The 18995-nt window shown below is 50.6% G+C and overlaps 2 protein-coding genes across 4 annotated transcripts; one reads left to right on the top strand and one right to left on the bottom strand.

The window, feature by feature from the left end:
* Positions 1–2290: 2290 nt before the first annotated feature.
* Positions 2291–7704, top strand: Psmc3 (proteasome 26S subunit, ATPase 3). The gene is made up of 12 exons (XM_028778508.1): positions 2291–2598; positions 2855–2938; positions 3260–3385; positions 3778–3882; positions 3967–4029; positions 4250–4387; positions 5111–5254; positions 5368–5516; positions 6212–6308; positions 6459–6604; positions 7345–7426; positions 7523–7704. The coding sequence occupies exons 1-12, from the start codon at positions 2515–2517 to the stop codon at positions 7631–7633; spliced, it is 1329 nt and encodes a 442-aa protein (XP_028634341.1). The 5' UTR covers positions 2291–2514; the 3' UTR covers positions 7634–7704.
* A 2451-nt stretch (positions 7705–10155) lies between these two features.
* Slc39a13 (solute carrier family 39 member 13) lies at positions 10156–18360 on the bottom strand. 3 transcript variants are annotated; one of them, XM_028778544.1, is made up of 10 exons: positions 18199–18360; positions 16467–16775; positions 14298–14411; positions 13864–14024; positions 13179–13280; positions 12988–13077; positions 11976–12026; positions 11654–11786; positions 11395–11494; positions 10156–11302 (listed from the first exon to the last, which is right to left on the bottom strand). In XM_028778544.1, the coding sequence occupies exons 2-10, from the start codon at positions 16765–16767 to the stop codon at positions 11227–11229; spliced, it is 1128 nt and encodes a 375-aa protein (XP_028634377.1). In that variant the 5' UTR covers positions 16768–16775; positions 18199–18360; the 3' UTR covers positions 10156–11226. The 3 variants fall into 3 exon arrangements, with proteins under 3 accessions (XP_028634377.1, XP_028634378.1, XP_028634379.1); XM_028778545.1 differs by having other exon boundaries at positions 13864–13985; XM_028778546.1 differs by lacking the exon at positions 13179–13280 and having other exon boundaries at positions 18199–18269.
* Between the last annotated feature and the right edge of the window lie 635 nt (positions 18361–18995).

Genomic DNA, 18995 nt, shown 5'->3' with positions numbered 1-18995 from the left:
GCTGGGCCACCTGGGCAGTGCCATGGAGTGTTGTGAGGTAGGACAGCTGGGAAGCATGCAGGTGGTGGGGGTGGGAGACAATCTAAGGCCCAGGTCACAGGGCCTTGCTCTTTGTTTCCTCTCAACCTCAGAGACAGGGTCTTTTACTGACTCTGTTGTCTTGTTTGGGCTAGACTGTATCACAAAAAAAAAAAAAAAAAAAAAAAGATCACCTCAAAATTTCCCTGTCTTGGTCCAATAAAAGGCTCTTTTTCGGTTTTTTGTTTTGTTTTTTTTTCCGAGACAGGGTTTCTCTGTATAGCCCTGGCTGTCCTGGAACTCACTCTGTAGACCAGGCTGGCCTCGAACTCAGAAATCCGCCTGCCTCTGCCTCCCAAGTGCTGGGATTAAAGGCGTGCGCCACCACCGCCCGGCAAAAGGCTCTTTTTCTAACATCAATAAACTGTATACAATAAGAACAAATATAAAAACTATCAGGTAAGAATTACATTCATAATGTCCAGTCCATTTGTATTTGGCAAACTTGAAGAAAATACCCTAGTCTCTATCCTATCTTGGTGAGTTCAAAGTTCTGTACCTAATTCACTTCTATCAGAATTTGCATGTATCAGCCTGAAAACATCTTTTTAGACCTTAAATCTTTTTCTTAGTCCCTTTGAAAGTTAAACTTAATGTGAGACTGTAACTATCTAGTCTTCAACCCCATCAGATTCCTGAGGATAAATATTACCTGAGCAAACAGGAAGTGCAGAGCAAGCAGCTTCCAGAGCTATAGGAATGACAGAGAGTGCCGGCTGCCTGGTCAGTCACCCAAGATTCCCTTGCAATGTTGGGATATTTATCTTCAGCCTACAGGCTCAGAATATCTGACACACTTTTTGTGAAGCAGGAATTATGAAGGACTGGCCTACTTGTCTTGGCAAGGTTCAGCAGTCGACTTCCTCTGTGTCCTGCTTGTCCACTGTTTGGACAACATGCTGTCAGCAGTTGAGGCAAGGGCAGTCTTTTGCCCAGTGGCTAGCTTTGCCACATTTGAATCAAACTCCATATGGAAGGTCTTCAATGCTCATCATCTTCTTTGAAGTAGTATTTAGGTAATGCCAGGAGCTGATGCATCTCAATGTCACAAATGACCCTGAAATTAAAACATCTTTTTTTTAAGGTATTTATTTATTTTATGTATATGAGTACACTATTGCTGTCTTCAGACACACCAGAAGAGGGCATCAGATCCCATTACAGATGGTTGTGAGCCACCATGTGATTGCTGGGAATTGAACTCAGGACCTCTAGAAGAGCAGTCAGTGCTCTTAACCTCTGAGCCATCTCTCCAATCCCTTATTAAAACATCTTAGATGCCATATTCTATAGATCTCCGAAGTGTTTGAAGACCATCTACCTAGAGTATATGTGAATAGGCAAACCTTGCTTGTTTCTAGCTATTTACTATCTGTGTAACTTTGAAAACATCTATAGGGTAAATAAAGCTTGTTTCTGAAATTAACTAAATTAGGATCTAACATGATCATAAGTTTGATTATTTATAGGCAAATAACTAACTTGCATTTCAAATTATACTAAACAGTTTGTAATAGCTTCCAAGGACTAGAATTTTACATCCCATTTTAAATGAGTTGCATGGATATAATACCTTAAACAAGAGTTGAAACATATACAGTATGTTGTAACAAAAATAACCTCCCTATGTGGACAGTTGGATCTGCATTAATATTAGTAGAAGCAATGGTTTATCTGGGTTTTGTTAGGCTATTTTTGTTTAAGACTCACACTGTGGCCAGAATAGCTAGAAATTCACTGTAGCACAGGCTGGCCTTAATATGCAGCAACCCATCTGCTTTAGCTTTGCCGTGGCTCAGTGGCTGGGATGACAGGCAGGTGCCAGCAAACTTGGCAGTTTCCTTTCCCCTTCCCCCGCCCCCTTCCCTCTCCCTCTTTCTTTCTGAGACAAGAGTTTCTTTGTGTAGTCTTAGCTTTCCTGGACTCACTCTATTGACCAGGCTAACCTTAAACTCAGACATCTGCCTGCCTCTGCCTCCGGAGTGCTGAGACTAAAGGCGTCCGCCACCACACTCGACACTCTGCAAATCTTTCAATTCCAAGGTTTACCTGGGTCCTTAGACGGAACCTGCAAACTCCTTTTCGGTTATCCGCCAAGTTAAAAACTGCATTTCCCGAAAGACTCCACGGCTCCCTCCTTTCTCCCGCCTCTTCCGGGTGTGCAGCGGGCCCCGCCCCGCCCGCGCGCCGGCCAATAGCAGCCCACCCCTCGCTCCCGCAGGAACCCGAACTACCGGCGAGCCAAGGGGTGGGCCCTATTGCCTCGGTTTGGTTCGTGGAGTCCCAGCGGCAGATTCGCTCGGTCACGAGGACAGAGACAATTCTGTCACGTCAGGAATCGTGGGTGAAGTTCTCCACGGGTGGAGAGAAGACGTTGAGAAAGGCCGCGCTGAGCTCCCTCAGGGGCTCGTGCGCACTCCCAGTTTCGGCCTTTTCATGCAGGAAATGAATCTGCTGCCGACGCCCGAGAGTCCAGTGACTCGGCAGGAGAAGATGGCGACCGTGTGGGATGAAGCTGAGGTGAGTGCTGGGAGACCTGAGGGGCGTCCCAAAGTTTGGGCTATAGCGTTGGACGTTCTTGGAGGGCGGAAAAGGAGGTGGCTGGAAGTCCAGGTCTGGTATGGACTGGGCACAGAGCTTCTTGGGATGTGGGCAGAATTCTGTCCCGAATTCATCCTGCTGTTGGGATAAGGAAGCAGGAGGCGAGGGGGCTGTGGGAACGTGGGATGGCAGCCCTTAGTTACAGTAAATAAGTACTTCTTCCTTTTTTAAATAGCAAGATGGCATTGGGGAGGAGGTGCTCAAGATGTCCACAGAAGAGATCGTCCAACGCACACGGCTGCTAGACAGCGAGATCAAGGTGGGCTCCAGGCTCCGGTGCAGGCAGCAGAGTTCTCAAATCTCCATTTTACAGATGAGGAAACCGAGGCTCAGAGAGGGATTCGTTCACATACAAACGCATGGAAAATACCCAGCCCTATCCCACAGCCTCTTCCATCAGGAAATTTTCACACTGGCCTCTTGTTCTGACCTCCGCAGATTGGGCATATAGAGGCTGGACCTTTAGAAAGCCCTAGATCTGGTTGGATGGGTCTCACGGGTAACCTGGACCTCATCCATTACAGGGCCCTAATGAATGCAAGCTGAATCAGGGTTAAACATTTGTTTTCTCTTACCCCAGATCATGAAGAGTGAAGTATTGCGAGTCACCCATGAACTCCAAGCCATGAAAGACAAAATCAAAGAGAACAGTGAGAAAATCAAAGTGAACAAAACCCTGCCATACCTTGTCTCCAACGTCATTGAGGTGTGTGTGTGTGTGTGTGTGTGTGTGTGTGTGTGTGTGTGTAGGAGGCAGTAGGGCTTGGAGACATCTTGGGATGGGGCCCATAGGGTAGAGTGTGTAAAATGCTTTGACTTTCCACTTCCTGAGTCCCACTTTCTAGACATAAGGAAAAAGGCAGAAGCCTTTTTTCTTGCCCCCCCCCCTTTCTGGGGCAGATGAACTTTGCAAACAGAAGCAACACCTAAACAAAGATGTTATCAACCCCCAGCACATCAACTGTGCGGTTATTAAGCTTAAGGCTAGTTTGAGGAGGGAAGTAGGGCCTATGGCCTTGTGGGCATAGGGAACTGTTTGAGCATACACAGCGGTGGACTCTGGGAAGTTCACGAGACCGCGCTTGTTTTCCTTCTTAGTTGCTGGATGTTGACCCCAATGACCAGGAGGAGGACGGTGCCAATATTGACCTGGACTCGCAGAGGAAGGGCAAGTGTGCAGTCATCAAAACTTCTACCCGACAAGTAAGGCTGGCTCAGTACAGCCAGGCTGGGGGCATCACTGGGGAGTCTCGAAGTAGCTAAGCCTGCCTGTAACTCTTCCCACAGACATACTTCCTGCCAGTGATTGGGTTGGTGGATGCAGAAAAGCTGAAGCCAGGAGACCTGGTGGTGAGTGACGCCTGTGCCCAGGCAGGGATTCTCCTGCGAGCTTCTTACACAGCTCACTGTTGCCTCTGAACTTGCCACTGCTGCAGGGATTCTATCTGCAGCCTTTTTGATTCTTGCAGTTCACCAGTTCTGTAGCTTTCTCTTTAGGCTCCAGATAACTGTCCCCCAGAGCGTTAGACGGAGCTGGGACAAACACAAACACTCCATGCTCTGCTCTCAGGGTGTGAACAAAGACTCTTACCTGATCCTGGAGACCCTGCCCACTGAGTATGACTCTAGGGTGAAGGCCATGGAGGTGGATGAGCGGCCCACAGAGCAATACAGTGACATCGGGGGACTGGACAAGCAGATCCAGGAGGTGAGGGAGGCAAGGCCGCTGTCCGCAGCCATGCCAGCCTTTGTACTTTTTCATCTAATTGACCAGAGTGTTTTCCCTTGCTGTGCCCTAAGAAAAAAATAAAACAACCAAAACTAAAGACAGTGTCAGATCCTCACAGCCAGATTCCAGAGAGATTGGAGATTGCCCAAGGCCACATAAAGGGCCAGAGCAAAAACTCCTCTCCTGATTTTTGCTCCAGTGTCTTCTCTCCCTCCCTTCCTCCTTCCTGCATGTGTGGTGTAAATGCATGTGTAAGTCATACTTACACAGAAAATGTCAGATACCCTGATCTTTACTCCACCCTTTTTCTATGAGAAGCAGTTCCTCACTGCACCTGGACCTGGGCTGATGGTCAGCAAACCCCACTGATCCTCCCGACTCTGACCCACAGCACCCGGGTTATAGGCTTGTGTTTTATAGGCCTGTATTTTTACATGGGTGCTGGAGATTTAAACTTAGGTCTTCATGTTTGTACAGCAAGCCCTCTTACTCTCTGAGCCATGCACTCAGTGCAGACCAGCATCCTTGTCTCTCTGTTCTACCCTGTCTGCCCTTAGGGTGGGAAATGGGGATGTTAATGTGTTTTTGTTGGGCGAGGAGAGAAGACTGTCTCTGCATTAGAGTAGGAAAGATTCAGACTAGATTTGGGCTGTAGGATCCCTCAGGGCATCACTTTCCTCACCCAGGACTTCTTCCTGGCAGCTGGTGGAAGCCATTGTCCTTCCTATGAACCACAAAGAGAAGTTTGAGAACTTGGGTATCCAGCCCCCAAAAGGAGTGCTGATGTATGGGCCGCCTGGTACAGGGAAGACTCTCCTTGCCCGAGCCTGTGCCGCTCAGACCAAGGTGTGTGTGTGTGGATGGGGGGTGAGGAGGACGTGGGGGTACTTGAAGCTGTAGGAAACAGGCTTGAATCTTTGAGCCTCTTTTTCCTTTGATCTGATCTGTCCCTCTCTCAGGCCACCTTCTTGAAGCTGGCAGGCCCTCAGCTGGTGCAGATGTTTATTGGAGATGGTGCCAAGCTGGTCCGTGATGCTTTTGCCCTGGCCAAGGAGAAGGCACCATCTATTATCTTCATAGATGAATTGGATGCCATTGGTACCAAGCGGTAAGGGAGTGCTAGGGACTTCGAGGGTTCTTGGGGGTGAGGGGTGAGGGGTGCTCAGCTCTGAGCTACGCTAAGTTCTAGCTCCTTCCCTTCCTGTTTCCCCGCCTGGGTAGTAACACTTGTATTTTTCCTAAATTCTCACAGCTAACACCTTGCTCTCAAAAAAGAGACCTGGTCATCTCACATGTTTTCCAATACACTATTTAAAACCATTCCTAGGTCGCCCCATTGCTCCTTAGCACAAATGCTAGATTTGTGTGGCCTGTTCTTCCAATCTCGCTTTTCCTCCACCGCCATCCTGGACACCCTCCCAGTGTCCAATTGGTTTTAAGCTCTTTCTATTCACTGGGTGGTTGCCTGGCCATTGTTTATAGATTTCAGAACCCTTCCTTGGGGTTGGCTGTCTGGGTTCCTGATTCTAGATATTTCTAAGCAAAGTTCTATGGGATCATGCATTGCTCAGAGCCACAGCCCTAGCCCTGGCTGTTTCTGCTCACTGTTTGTCACTAGCTCAGCACTGATCCCAGAAGCCTCTGCAGGCTTTGAATGCTGCAGTTAATTACTGGTGAACCTTTCTCTGAACCAGTCCCTGGGCTGGGAGCCTCAAGTTGAGGCAACCATTTCCCTGGACAAGTTGGAATAGCCTGTGCTTATGCCGTGATGTCACTGGCATCTCGGGCTCCTGTGCACCGTAGCTTCGACAGTGAAAAGGCAGGGGACCGAGAGGTGCAGAGGACCATGCTGGAGCTTCTGAACCAGCTGGATGGCTTCCAGCCCAACACTCAAGTGAAGGTGGGTGAAAGGCTGACTATCCCTGTCGGGTATTGACAGCTTGGGCTTTGTCTTCCCCATTCCAGGCTGTCTCCTGTTACTACCGTAACTTGTGCTTGTGAGTAGATGTCTTGCTCTTCTGTTCAGGTTGCTGCTTCCCCTCTTCCTCAGGTAATTGCAGCCACTAACAGGGTGGACATCCTGGACCCTGCCCTGCTGCGATCAGGCCGCCTGGACCGCAAAATTGAGTTTCCAATGCCCAATGAGGAGGCCCGTGCCAGAATCATGCAGATCCACTCACGGAAGATGAATGTCAGGTCAGCTGCAATAGCTTTTGAGCCCTCAATTTTTGTGACTGGAGTACTGTTATTCCCCGGCCTCTGATCCACCCCATCCTGTGCATGCACATAGCCTCCATTTCTCCCCCACTCCCTGAGGTAGAGTTTTGCTGGTGCTCAGACCCTCCTGGGTGCTGTGGTACTCAAAGTCACCTGTGCCTCATCCTCCCATTTGAAGACACATAGGCCTTCACAGCCCAGTAGATGGGCACAGCCATGGCTTAGGAGAATCTAACCAGGACCACATGATCTGAACTCAGATCTATACAACTTTCAGCACGTGACCTAACCCTCTAAAGTATGTTACTTTTGAAACTTGAGGATAAATCGTTCTACTTTGAGACTTAGCCATGGTGATGTCTTAGGCACAGTGCTTGGCACATGAGGACAGATGATGGGCAGCTGCATTGTGCTGGCTGATGGCATGGCTTTATCAGGAATCGTATTGTCTTTTGTCTATATAACCTCATGCTTCCAGCCTCAGGCAAACTTGCTTCCTGGTATCTCAGATGCAGGGTTCTGGAAGGCTGGTGTATCAGAGATCCTATAAATAGCTTTGTCCAATCTCATTTATACTGAGAAGAAAAGTCAGGGTGGATAGACTTCCTGTCAGCAGAAAGCAAGTGGATTTTATTGATGGGTACATGGTAGGACATCTTCCCTTTGTTGTTCCCCCTCTGTGACTAATCAAGCTCTGTGGTGTGTTGTCCTTTCTCCAGTCCTGATGTGAACTATGAAGAGCTGGCTCGTTGCACTGATGATTTCAATGGGGCCCAGTGCAAGGCTGTGTGTGTGGAGGCGGTGAGTGGGCAGGGTGTGGGTGGATTGTTTTAAGTCTTGCCCTTTCCCCTGGGTAGGTCAGGGAGACATTCTAGATGATATCTGTCCTGGCTGCAGGGTATGATCGCACTGCGCAGGGGTGCCACGGAGCTTACTCACGAGGACTACATGGAGGGCATCCTGGAGGTTCAGGCCAAGAAGAAAGCCAACCTACAGTACTATGCCTAGGGACACCTCTAGTCTGTCTGTTGATCTGTGGGCTAAAGTTGATAATAAAAGGTGTTTTCTGTTCCTTGCCACCAGTCTCTCAGCTTCTGTGGACGCTGGGTGGGAGTGGAATGTATGGAGAAGGCTTTTCCTCGGGAGCTACAGCCTCAAAAATCCTATAGGTTGCCATGGGCCCCAAACCAGCTGTTGGGCTGAGGCCCTATGGCAGGGCGGTGCAGGGCACAGCTGTTGCCTCGAGTCCTCCCCAGTCCCTCCACCCACAGTCTCCGTACGTCTTCTCTCCACTGTTCATTGCCATAGTTCTGACCTTAGAGTCCAGAGGGAAGAGGCCACTCCGCGTTGTGGTGCTCTAGTTCTTGTTGTCTGGTGAAACCAACATTTAGGGTTTTAGTTGAAGTAATACCCTAGTGTCCTGACTTTTGGGCCACATGTTTCTCCATGACTTTATTAGCTCTTCTCATTTTTTATAGCTCACAAAATAACCTTTAGCAAGATCCACACTGTTTTCTCACCAACCTAGTTCTGCTATCTGCCCTGCTCTGTATGGAGCCCCACAGTCTTCAGTCAGCTATGGTCTTGCCAGCCCCAAGTGCTGTGGTTACAGACATGTCCCACCATTCTCAGTTTTATGTGGCACTGGAATGTAACCTAGGATTTAGTATTTGTTAGGCAAGGACTCTACCAACTATATAAGATACATTTCCCAGCCCCAATATAGGTCTTAATGCATAACTTTTATCAGGATAGCCACTGGAGAGTCCGTGTATTTACCTGGATTCTGGGACAAACTCAGATTGACAAGCTTATACAGTGAGTGAATTTACCCACAGTTTATCTCACTGGCCTGGGTGTCCTCATTTTACAGGTGCAATTAAGCAGCTGGGCTGAAAGTGCACCAACCTGAGGGCACAGCAGGGATTCAGACACATCAGTCACTTTTTTTTTTTTTTTTTGGACAAGGTCTCATGTAGTCTTGGCTAGCCTGGAACTTTCTGAGTAGACTAGGTTAGCCTTGAACTCGGAGGCTTGTAGCCTGAAATTAGTTTCAAGAGTGCTGGTATTAAAGGTGTGTGCCATTTGTCTGGCCCATCATTCAACTTTCCATTGAGCTGTTTTACCAGTGGCTTTGGCAGCCTTGAATGGCCTTTCAAAGTTGTTAATGAAAAAGTTTTCTATTTTATTACCCAAAAGGGACAAAACCCCAAAAAACAAAACAAAACAAAAAACCTGGCTACTTCCTTTTCTTCCTTTTCCCAAGCAGACATGGCTGCAGCAAGCTACAGTCATGCCTCTGCAGGCCACCACCGTGCTAGCTCTGGTTTCACCCTCCCCACATGCTAGCTCATGGCTGCCTGCTGATCATGGTGTGGCTGTCTTGCTCCAGGCACTCAGCAGCTAAAGTATGATTTTGTCCTCTGGCCTAGACTTAGGTGTCCTGTCTTCCTAACCAGATGGGATTTGTTCTTGTCCATGAAACAAGTGAGTGCAGGTACCACCGTCACCTTTCCTTCTCCCTCACAGGGTTACAGTTCCTTCTACATCCTTTGGGGCTGAGGACAGTGCTGGGCAGTCATCCTTGGCATGTGCTTGTTAGCTTCCCAGCAGGGCTTCATGCCACAGCTGCAGCCCTCCCTGAGCACCTGCTGACATGAAAGACAACTGGGCTTGGACCTTTCAGGCCCCAGGTCCTTGGACAATTACCTTACCCATGTCAGCTAGGTGGATCAGATCTCCCTCTTGACTGTGGTGCTGATGGGACACTGGCAGCTGAGCATTCCCAGCTAAGGGCATGGCTGATTGTGTTTCCCACCTACTTGCTTTGGACTCATCTGTGCACCACACAGACGGTTTGTCCCAACCAGTGGGCTGCTGAGAAGAGTGGATAGGATTCTCCTGCAGCTGCTGATGGAGATGCAGTGCCCCCTGCTGTGTGAGATAATGTTGCAGTCAGGAAGGGAGCATTGTAAAGACCCTCTTCTCCAGCCCATGTTAGGGAAGTGCGTGGTGTGGGAAGGCTCAAGTGAGACAGGGTCTTATATAGCCCAGGCTGGTCGTGAATTCATTGTTCTACCCAATATATTACTATATCCAGTGCTCCTTCCCCCATGCCCTCCTTTTTCCCCTTTGTTTTTCACAATGTGTGTTTCGAGTAAGCTAGGCTGGCCTAACTCCAGATTCTTCTGCTGCCTCCATTCCTGCTTGCTGAGATTACAGTGTGACACCACACCTAGCTTTCTTAAATTAACTACAATCTCACTGAAGTCAAAGTAGGAGATGAGAATTGTTGAGGGGGACAGGGAAATAAATATCTTGGCTTTTTATGTCCGTAAGATCGCTGATCATGATGAAGGCTCAAATGGGTGCTCAGGCATTACTGGGATAAAAAGCTAACAAGGAAACATGCCAGGAAAACAGGAAATCCCTTGAGATGCACAGCAAGTGCGACAGACAGACAGACCGACCTTTTAACATGAAGAGCACTTAGGAAGAGCTCTGTGTGACAGGCCTATGTGGAAGAGGCAGCTGGTCTAGGTAATATTTATTTATATCTACAGAACAAGTATTTACAGATACAGATGAGCCACAGCATAAGTGCTGTGGAATCACTCAGATTCTTCAGTGGCCACTTCTCTGACATCCACAGTTGAGCAGCAGGGCTGGAGTCTGGCTGGAGATTGGGCCAGCTGAGCACCTGGGCGTCAGCCAAGGGAAACAGTTGGGGATGATGGCTTCAGCATTCCCCAGTTCACATTCCTGAGCACTGACAATGTGGAGCCCTCACCACCCCCATCTTACTCTTAACCCAAAGGACAAGGGCCCCTGAGCAGGAAAGGGCAGCAAGGCTCATGCCGTCTGCCTGGGATGAATGCCTGCTGGATTCTGGGCTGGCTGGAGCATCCCGGAGAGCTGTGCTGGGAGATTGCATGCTGGGACTGTGTGCTGACTTGTAGACTGGAGGTGGTGAGAGCTGCCCCTCCATATGGCCAGGGAGCACTGGTTGGGAAAGCATGCTGGCCAGACTGGCTGCCCCTAGGAGGAGGTCTTGGAGCAGCTGCTTGCTCAGTGTTGGGGAGGGGTAGGACATCAGTGCTGAGTGGGGGCTGGTGCTACAAAGCACCCACCTCCCCTTTCTTTGGCTGTAGAGATGGTATAAGGAAGGGTAAGGAAAATAGCAGAGAAAAACTATGTAGCCTCTGCCTCTAAGGTGCTTGGGTTTGCTGTGTTTTCTTTTTTTCTTTTTCCTCTCTCTTGGGCTAGAGCCCCAGGAGGAACAACTTTGGGCTATAGCCCTCTTTGGGCTGTAGCCCTGGGCTCCTTGGTTTCTTTGTCAATGAGAAGTGAGGCCTGTGCTGGCAGCACTGGTGCCCCCAGTCCTTGCTGCTATGTGACAGTGGGGTGGCCGGGCAAGTGCTCTGTTGGGCTCTGGGTTCTGCACCCAGGGATCACAGTGTCGGTCTCTCTCTCACACTCTGGCTGCACGTGCACACCACATACCCTCTGGCTCTAGCATCTACCCTCTGCCTCCCACACACAGTCACAGAACAAACTGGAGTCTCTTATTGCTTGCTATGCTTGTGGGCTGTCCGCAGTGGTTATTCAACAAACAGTGAGAGCAGCACCATCACCACAATGCCGGAGCAGAGCAGCAGCACCTGTTGCAGGGAGTGCCTGTTGGGAGAGGGGAGATGTGGGAGCATGGGCAGGGTAGGCAGAGGCAGCAGCTCCTCCTGGGCCATCACCCATCCCAGTAGGCTGCTCACCATGGGTCATCTTCTTCCAAGAGGTCAGGTAACACGTTCACCAGGGCAATATAGAGAAAGCCTCCAGAGGTAAAGGGTAGGATCCAGACCACTGTCTCCTCTGTGGGGGGGTCAAATGGTAGTGAGCTCAGGGCACTGTATGTACCTCCACTCTCCTGCAAGGGACACCAGGCAAACACTACCCCAAAAGCAGCAGGGCAAACAAAGGTGCCTTTTGGCTGGTGTACCTCTTGAACACCACTGTCCACTATTCTCGTACCTACTCCTTTGGGGGATTGCGCACAGATGGCAAAGCAGGCCCCCAGAAGGCCTCCCAGAGCTGTAGAAAACTGTAGCTTGGCTGCAGTCCATCGGTCAAAGCCAGCCCGGAGCAGGATAGCAAAGTCACCCACCTGAGGAAAGGCTCAGATGTTCAACCAAGAACCGGATGACAGGAACACCCAGCCTCCTGTCTACCCTACCCCTGGGCCAATATCTAATGAAGCTGTGCCTCTCCTCCCCAAATCCCTGAACAAGTTGCACACCCATGTGCATGAGAACTTTGGGATCCCTGACCCTAAGACCACAATCTGGGCACTTACCTCATGGGGGATCTCATGCAGGAGGATGGCCATGGTGGTTAGAAGCCCAATCTGCAGAGATGTGAGTCTGAGTCTATGATGTCTTGGGTTATTAGGCTTCCCCCATCCCCAGTCCCTCATAAACATGCATTCTGCTTTGAGTCTGCTTTGGGCAGGACATGGTAGCTATAGGAAAGACAGTAGTGACTAAAGGAGACAAAGCTTGCCTCTCAGACTTAATAAGGTAATATGATGTCATCTGCAGATGTGCTGGGCTACATTCATGTCACACCCGCACACATGCAAGCCCAAGCTGCAGGTAGGACAAGCTTGGTAGAGTCAGGATCACAAACACCGCTGTGGATCCACATAGAGCAGTGCTGTGACAGTATGGACAGGGCCCAACCAGAGGATACAAGGAGCAGATACCTTGAAGTGTATCCAAACTGAGGCCCGAGGGAGTGGGAGGGAGAACATTCCAGGCAGAGGACACAGTGAATGGCCAGTGTTAGGGGCAGACAAGCCATGGGGCCAGAGCATCGAATGCAGTGGGAGGTGAAGGGAGTAGTGTCTGCTGGTGGGCAAGGCCACGTCTAGGAGCTTGATAGAGACATCCAAACGGAGAGTGCTGGCAACAACGGTAGCTTGGGACAAAGGGTGCAATGGAGGTAGGGGGATCAGAGGTTAAGAGTTCTTACTGCTGTTCCAGAGGACCCAAGTTCAGTTCCCAGCACCCACATTAGGTGGCTCACAACTGCCTGTAACTCCAGCTCCAGGGGACCCAAATCCAGCTTGAGGATCTTTTGGCCTCCAGAGCATACACACACGTGGCACCAGCACAAACATGCAAACCAAAATAAGTCTGTGAGGACAATAGAGGTGAAGGGAGACAAGCGAGGAATAGGGACTGGACTTCACAAAGGTACGTTAATAAAAGCAAGAAGCAGAGACTGTTTTGGAGATGGATCTAACAGGTAGACATTGGTGTCATTCCCACCAGAAATGCCAGAGCACTACTTGCCCCACCCCTTACCTTTTTGCTCACAAGGAAGCTGGCAGCCACAGCCAGCCCATGAGTGAAGTTGTCTATGGTGTTGGCGAGCAGGTTGAGATAGCCACTGACCTGGATGAGGGGAGAGAAAGCCAGGCTGAGCCAGGGAGGCAGAGCTGAGTCAGCCATTCAGCTCTGCAGCTGCAGGAGGGGGGCCCGCATGGGCCACTCACTTTGAGGTTCCGGACCACGGCTCTCAGGCCGGGCTCTGCAGCCGGCTGGGCCAGACAGTGGCCTCCATTGAGCGCGGCAGCAGTGGGGTCTTTGCTGGGGGCCTACAGCCAGAAGAAGGAGAGAGGAGACATTAGATGCCCTCCACTCAAGACAGGCAGGCAGAAAGAGAGTGAGGACAAGAGACGAAGATCAATACCTCTTTAATCTGGCTATACTTTGCTGATCCGTCAGCTGGGTTCCTCCATCATCAGAGCTCAACCCTGCACTGCTGTTACTATCCATCTAGAACAGTGGTTCTCAACCTTTCTAATGCTGCAACCCCTTAATACAGCTTTTCATGTTGTGCTGACCCCCAACCATAAAATTATTTTGTTGCTACTTCATGGCTGTAATTTTTTGCTATGGTTATGAGTTGTAAATATCCAATATGCAGATGATCTTAGGCAGCCCCTATGAAAGGGTCGTTTGACCCCCCCCCCAGGTTGAGAACCACTGATCTATACACTCAAACTACTTCAGAGACTAATGCTGTTGCTCTCAATAGTAAAGGAGCCGAGAGATATCTTAGACTTAACTTTGGACCCTGGGCTTCTCCAAGCCTGTGTTCTACTTTAGGGAGGAAACAAACAAACAAACAAACAAACCAAAACACTGATATATCCAGGCTCTGGGGCTTGGGCTCACCTGGCTGGGGTTCTCCTCCTTGCTATTGAGGAACATCTTCTCCAATGCCAGGAAGGTCAGGAAGCCAGCAATGACCCATAGCCCCAGTTGTTGCTGTCGTTGCAGACTCTGCCCTTCACCACCTGCAGGGGGAGCACTAACAGGCCATGCCAAGCCAGTGGCTAGAAGGGAGCCATTTGGAATGGGGCCTAGATCAGAGCTAGTCCAGGGCATTGAGGGGTTTGCCAAGTGTGTGTTGGGGGCTACCTACTGAACAAGCAGCTGGGCCCAATGAGGCCAGGGCATCAGGATTAGACCTTCCCTCTCAAACAAGCTTTCCTGGATCTCTCCTCCCATATCCCTCTCCCAGACCCTGTAGAGCCAGTAGGGCCTATGTTAGCACTGGGGATGGGCACTAGCTCTGTACATCTATCCTGCCCCGTGTTCTCACTCACCGGGGCTGACGTTACACGTGTAGGCCCACGCCTCCGGCAGCAGGTGCAGAAACACATTGCCCAAGAGTCCACCCAAGGCAAAGCTGAGCAGCTGCTTCAGGCGCCGGGCTCCAGCTGCAAAGCAGAGACATGAGGTTCGGCGCTGAGCCTCTGCTACTAAGCCTGCCCATCATACTGGCTTTCTAGACTGCAAGCTTCCAAAGGCTGGATTTGGGCTACTGCTCTTCTGGGTCTCCACATCCCACAGGCCCAGCAGGGGCAGGGTGCTCAGGGGATCTACTGTGGACTATGGGATCATTGTGGATTCACTGACTACTATTGGTTAAGAAATGGACTTGGACCCTGGCAAGTTCCAAATCTCTAATCCATCTGATGGCAACCACAAGATAAAAACTTCTGAGACTTAGTTTACCCATGTGTAAATTGGATCTTGGCAGAATTAAACCGTAATGCATAGAGCAAATGTTAATTAAATGGGAATTTCTCTCCTCAGCTAGTTGCCCCCCTTAGAAAACCGACAGGATCTTGGGACTTTTACTGGCTTGTACATCCAGATTTGGAAGTGCATTGCAGAATATATGGAAGCCATATTCACCTCATCAGCCGATAGAGCAGCCGAGGCCTAGAGGACAGATGTAGCTGGTGGTGGGGCATGACAGCCACCCCCAAGGACCCCGCTGTTTCCAGGCTGGCCAGAGAGCACTTGTAAGATGGGAATACCACACTCCAAATGCATCCCATACAGACCCCACCCAGGCCTCACACACTAAGTAATCACTCCAGCAGAGAGCTGCCCCACAGCCTGAGCTGTCTGAAGACAGACACCTGCTCCATGGACATGACAAGCTCTGGGGGGTTCTGTTTACAACTGAAACAACCATCAGACAGGCACCATCAACCAGGAGCCATCTGCATTACTGAATGACCCTGAGCCTGGCAGTTGGTAAAAGGCTAAGAGTATTTCTTTTTATTTATTCATTTGTTGTATTGTTATTTATAATGCGTGTGAGGATGCATACATGGTTGTACATATAGAAGTCAGAGGACAACTTTGGGGAGTGTTCTGTCTCTCCACCTTTACCCGGCTTTCAGGAATGAACAGTTCACCAGGCTTGCAGGTAAACACCTTTACCCACTGAGCCATTTTATCAGCCCTTCCTTTACTAACATTTATTCTTATTTTTTAACTATACATATTATATGAGGGCAGGTGCCTGCTATGACCAGAGCATCCTGCTGGAGCTATAGTTACAGACAGTTGTGAGCCGCCTGACATGAGTGCTGGCAATCAAACCTGGATCTTCTGGAAGAGTACAATGTGTTCTTAATAGCTGAGCCGTCTCTCCAGCTCCAACCTTCTTTTTTATTTTTTTGAGAAAGGGTTTCATATAGCACAGGCTGGACTCTGCCGGGCTATATACTTAAAGATGACCTTGAGCTTCTGATTCTTCTGTCTTCACTCAAGTTCTGGGATTTTCAGTGTGCTGCACTCAAGCGTGTGCTACCATATCCAGTCATATGCAGTGCTGGGGACTGAGCTGCTGTACACCAGGTAAGTACAGTACCAACTACACTACATTCCTAGCCTCTACACCACTAACCGAAGCTGGGGGCTGAGGGGGAGACACAACGCAGGACTTGCTCACCTCGGCACCAAGGGTTCAGCATGAGTCTTTACACACCTGTGCCAGGCAATCCTTCAAGTACTTCATCTAAAACTCACGGGTTAGTCTTTTCATTTGGGGGGGTGTTGGGAATTGAACCCAGGCCTTGAACATTTTAGGCAAGCATTCTACTACTAAATGGCATGCTCAGACTTATCATCCCTATTTTAAAGACTGAGGCAGAGTGAGGTTAAGCCATGTGCTACATAGTTGGTGGGTGGCAGTGCCAGGATTTGAGCCCGGGTAGTATGGCAACCATATTGCCAGCCATGGTTCATACTGAGTCTGGGGAATGTTTGTCGATTGAAATAATAAACAGGTGCATGCATGAGTGAACAAATGAATATGTATAACCTATGTTCACAGGACCAAGGTGACTCCAACTGGACTCCATTCTAGGCATACCATGTCTGGTTATGCCTGGTACGTGAGACTTGGCACTTCCCAAGAGGAAGTGTTTCCTACCCTTCTGACTGATCCGCAGGGATACTGAAGGGTCACTCACCTTCTGATTGTAACATAGTCCCCATCTCCAGGGGAATGACCAGCAAGGGGAAAACCCCACTGAGGCCAACCATGAGAGAGCCCAAGAGGGAGCAGATCCAGGTGTCCAGTCTCTCCCCACTCAGCAGGGCCCCCCAGGACTCGCTTTCTTTATTATCCAGGCGACAGGCAGCTGCATCCCCCAGGCTCCGGAGGGCTGGCTGGGAACCTCCAGCCCTTTCCAGGAGCTCCAGGGCAAGGACAGTGAGGAAGACGAGCCTTTGGCCTGCCATGCCACAGCCAGTGCAGGGACATCCAGGCATGCTGGGTGCTAGAAAACAAAGACTGCTCATGTGAGCTGCCTCTCTGGACCACATACCCCACTTAGGAAGCACAGCATCTATTCCCGCCTCTCAACTGGCCATAGCATCACCCTCCTGCTCACTCTGCAGAGGAAACAATCCCCAGTGTGGGTGCACTGAGCACCTTCTGCACCTCCACACTTCTCCCAAGAACCACACATTTTTTCCTTCTGAGCTGGCTCCAGCCTATGTGTCAATGTGTCCGCCTGAGGCTAAACTTTCCTTAATGACTGGGTGAGGCACTGGCTGGGCTCCTTCAGCCACTGGAGGAGGGAACATCCCTGCTGGGTGCCTCTAGCTGCCAGGGGAGGCTTGGCTGCCAGATGTGCCTGTGAAGACACCCCAGGGTCTAAGGCCAGCACTGTTCAGCTTGATGGGGTGGCACTAAGAAACACAGGTGGGGAAACCGAGTCATGGGTCAAACCTCTTCCTCCTAAATGATCTTGTTGTTCTTGGGCACCAAGAGACAAGAGGTGGGGCTGAAGAGAAGAGATGCCTCACAGATGCCAGAGCCAGAGGCTATGGTAACTTATGGCTAATTAATTTGGTGCTCTAGGTTGTTAACTGTTTGATTGTGGGTAATTCCTGTAGTCCCTTCCCAGCCTGAGCCCCAGTGTCCTCATCAGGGAATGGATGAGGTACTGCTTCCCTAACAGAGCTATGAATATGAGGTGATCTTCATAGACAATACAGGTAGCTGCTGGCATGGAGGAGGGAATACAAGTCCTCTGAATGCCAAGGGAGGCCTGAAGCACTCCCAGAAAGAATGTGCTCTGCAGACTGATCTCTGGATGGGGATGTGAGTCAACCATGCAAGAAGTTCAATCTGGAAAGTTTAAATGTGATCTGCTCCGTCTTATACTGGCTGTGACCTTGAAACTGCCTCAGTTTCCTCATCTGCTAATGGATGTGAAGAGAGTAATCATCTGTCTCTGGTTGGTGGGCTACAAGCCTATGTCGGGGATCTTCAGGCCATAATTAGTGACCTCCGCCCCCGCCCCTGCCCCCCAGGCGCCACTGCCAACACCATCACATAAAAAAAGAGCAAAGCTTCACTGGGACCAAGGCAGGCCCTAGCCAGGCCAAGTCCTTGATGGGTCATGCAGAGGCAAGGGAGACCACAGGTTAAACAGAGAAGTATGGGGTATGGCGAGAAAGGAGAAAGCAAGAGAAAGGAGAGTCAATAAAGTGAGCCAGAATGTTTGGTGGAAGGCGAAGACAAGAAGCGGGACAGCCGGGAGGGCTGAGGGGCAGAGTATGGGACGACAGAGGTAAAGAGCCAAAAAGCAGGCAAGTTCAACTCCTAAACTCTGGACGAGTCGCGACAGGTTTGGGAATTGACACGGTCCATCCTACCCCGAACGCGGGCCTGTGGGTCCAGCGATCACTCACCGTACAGTGGCAGAGGTGGCGGCGGCAGCAGATGCAGCGCTCCGGGCGGGCCCGGCCATCCAGCTGCAGTCTCGCGCCCCGCCCCGGCTCTGCCTCGCCCGGCCCCGCCGCTAGGCCTCCAGCCCGGAGCCACCCCCGGCGTGTAGCCACGTCACACGGGACAGTCCGGAACCCGACGCGCCCGGCTCCGGGGGGCTAGACGGAACGGCGGCGGGGGGGCGCTTCCGCCTCTTACCATGGGGGACCCGCGCGGTCAGCGCACTTCCGCTCGGGCCGGATTATGGGGCTGCGGGGAGGGTAGGACGGAAGTGGGTACCCTCATGGGCATCGCGTTTAGCCAAGCTAAGCTAGGGTGAGGGCGGCACCCGTGCGGGGACCAGGATCAATGGGGCGGCGAGGCCTGAGTATGGCAGCTGCCTTCCTTCTGAGAATGCAGTCCCAGAAGTGGCCACACGGGGGCGCGCATGGCTGCCAAACCGCTTCGTCCCGGGATAAGAGCAGGGCTGCGGTTCTCCTCTGAGTCAGCGGGCCTGGCTCCTCCATGAGCTAGGGAAAGGGGAAGTGCCTGCCGCAAGGAGGGGCCTGGCCCTGGGTACCTCAGAAGAGGGAATTTTATTCTTACTCATCGAATTATTTTTATGCTTTGGTTTTTCACTTGGAACCTCAGGCCACTGTCTCCAGGACCGTAACCCTTTGAGGCCCAATACATGTTACTAGACCCTGTGCCCTGGAATTCCAAGCCAGGATACAAAGGACTTTGTGTTCTCTTACCCTGACACGAGCTGTACCTCAACTTT

This window comes from Grammomys surdaster, unplaced genomic scaffold, assembly GCF_004785775.1.
Source record: "Grammomys surdaster isolate TR1022 unplaced genomic scaffold, NIH_TR_1.0 338, whole genome shotgun sequence".
Taxonomy (NCBI): Eukaryota; Metazoa; Chordata; class Mammalia; order Rodentia; family Muridae; genus Grammomys; species Grammomys surdaster.
The sequence above is the reverse complement of the archived record's forward strand: the minus strand, read 5'-3'. Positions and strand labels throughout refer to the sequence as shown.

Bases quoted from the DNA above. Each gene is read 5' to 3' on its own strand.
- Psmc3 (XM_028778508.1), top strand. From the start codon at position 2,515: ATGCAGGAAATGAATCTGCTGCCGACGCCCGAGAGTCCAGTGACTCGG. The intron at 4,388-5,110 runs GTGAGGGAGGCA...TCTTCCTGGCAG, and splicing joins TGGACAAGCAGATCCAGGAG to CTGGTGGAAGCCATTGTCCT. The intron at 6,605-7,344 runs GTCAGCTGCAAT...TCCTTTCTCCAG, and splicing joins TCACGGAAGATGAATGTCAG to TCCTGATGTGAACTATGAAG.
- Slc39a13 (XM_028778544.1), bottom strand. From the start codon at position 16,767: ATGCCTGGATGTCCCTGCACTGGCTGTGGCATGGCAGGCCAAAGGCTC. The intron at 13,281-13,863 runs GTGAGCCCAAGC...TTCTGGCTGTAG, and splicing joins AGGAGGAGAACCCCAGCCAG to GCCCCCAGCAAAGACCCCAC. The intron at 11,303-11,394 runs GTGAGCAGCCTA...CTCTCCCAACAG, and splicing joins TTGGAAGAAGATGACCCATG to GCACTCCCTGCAACAGGTGC.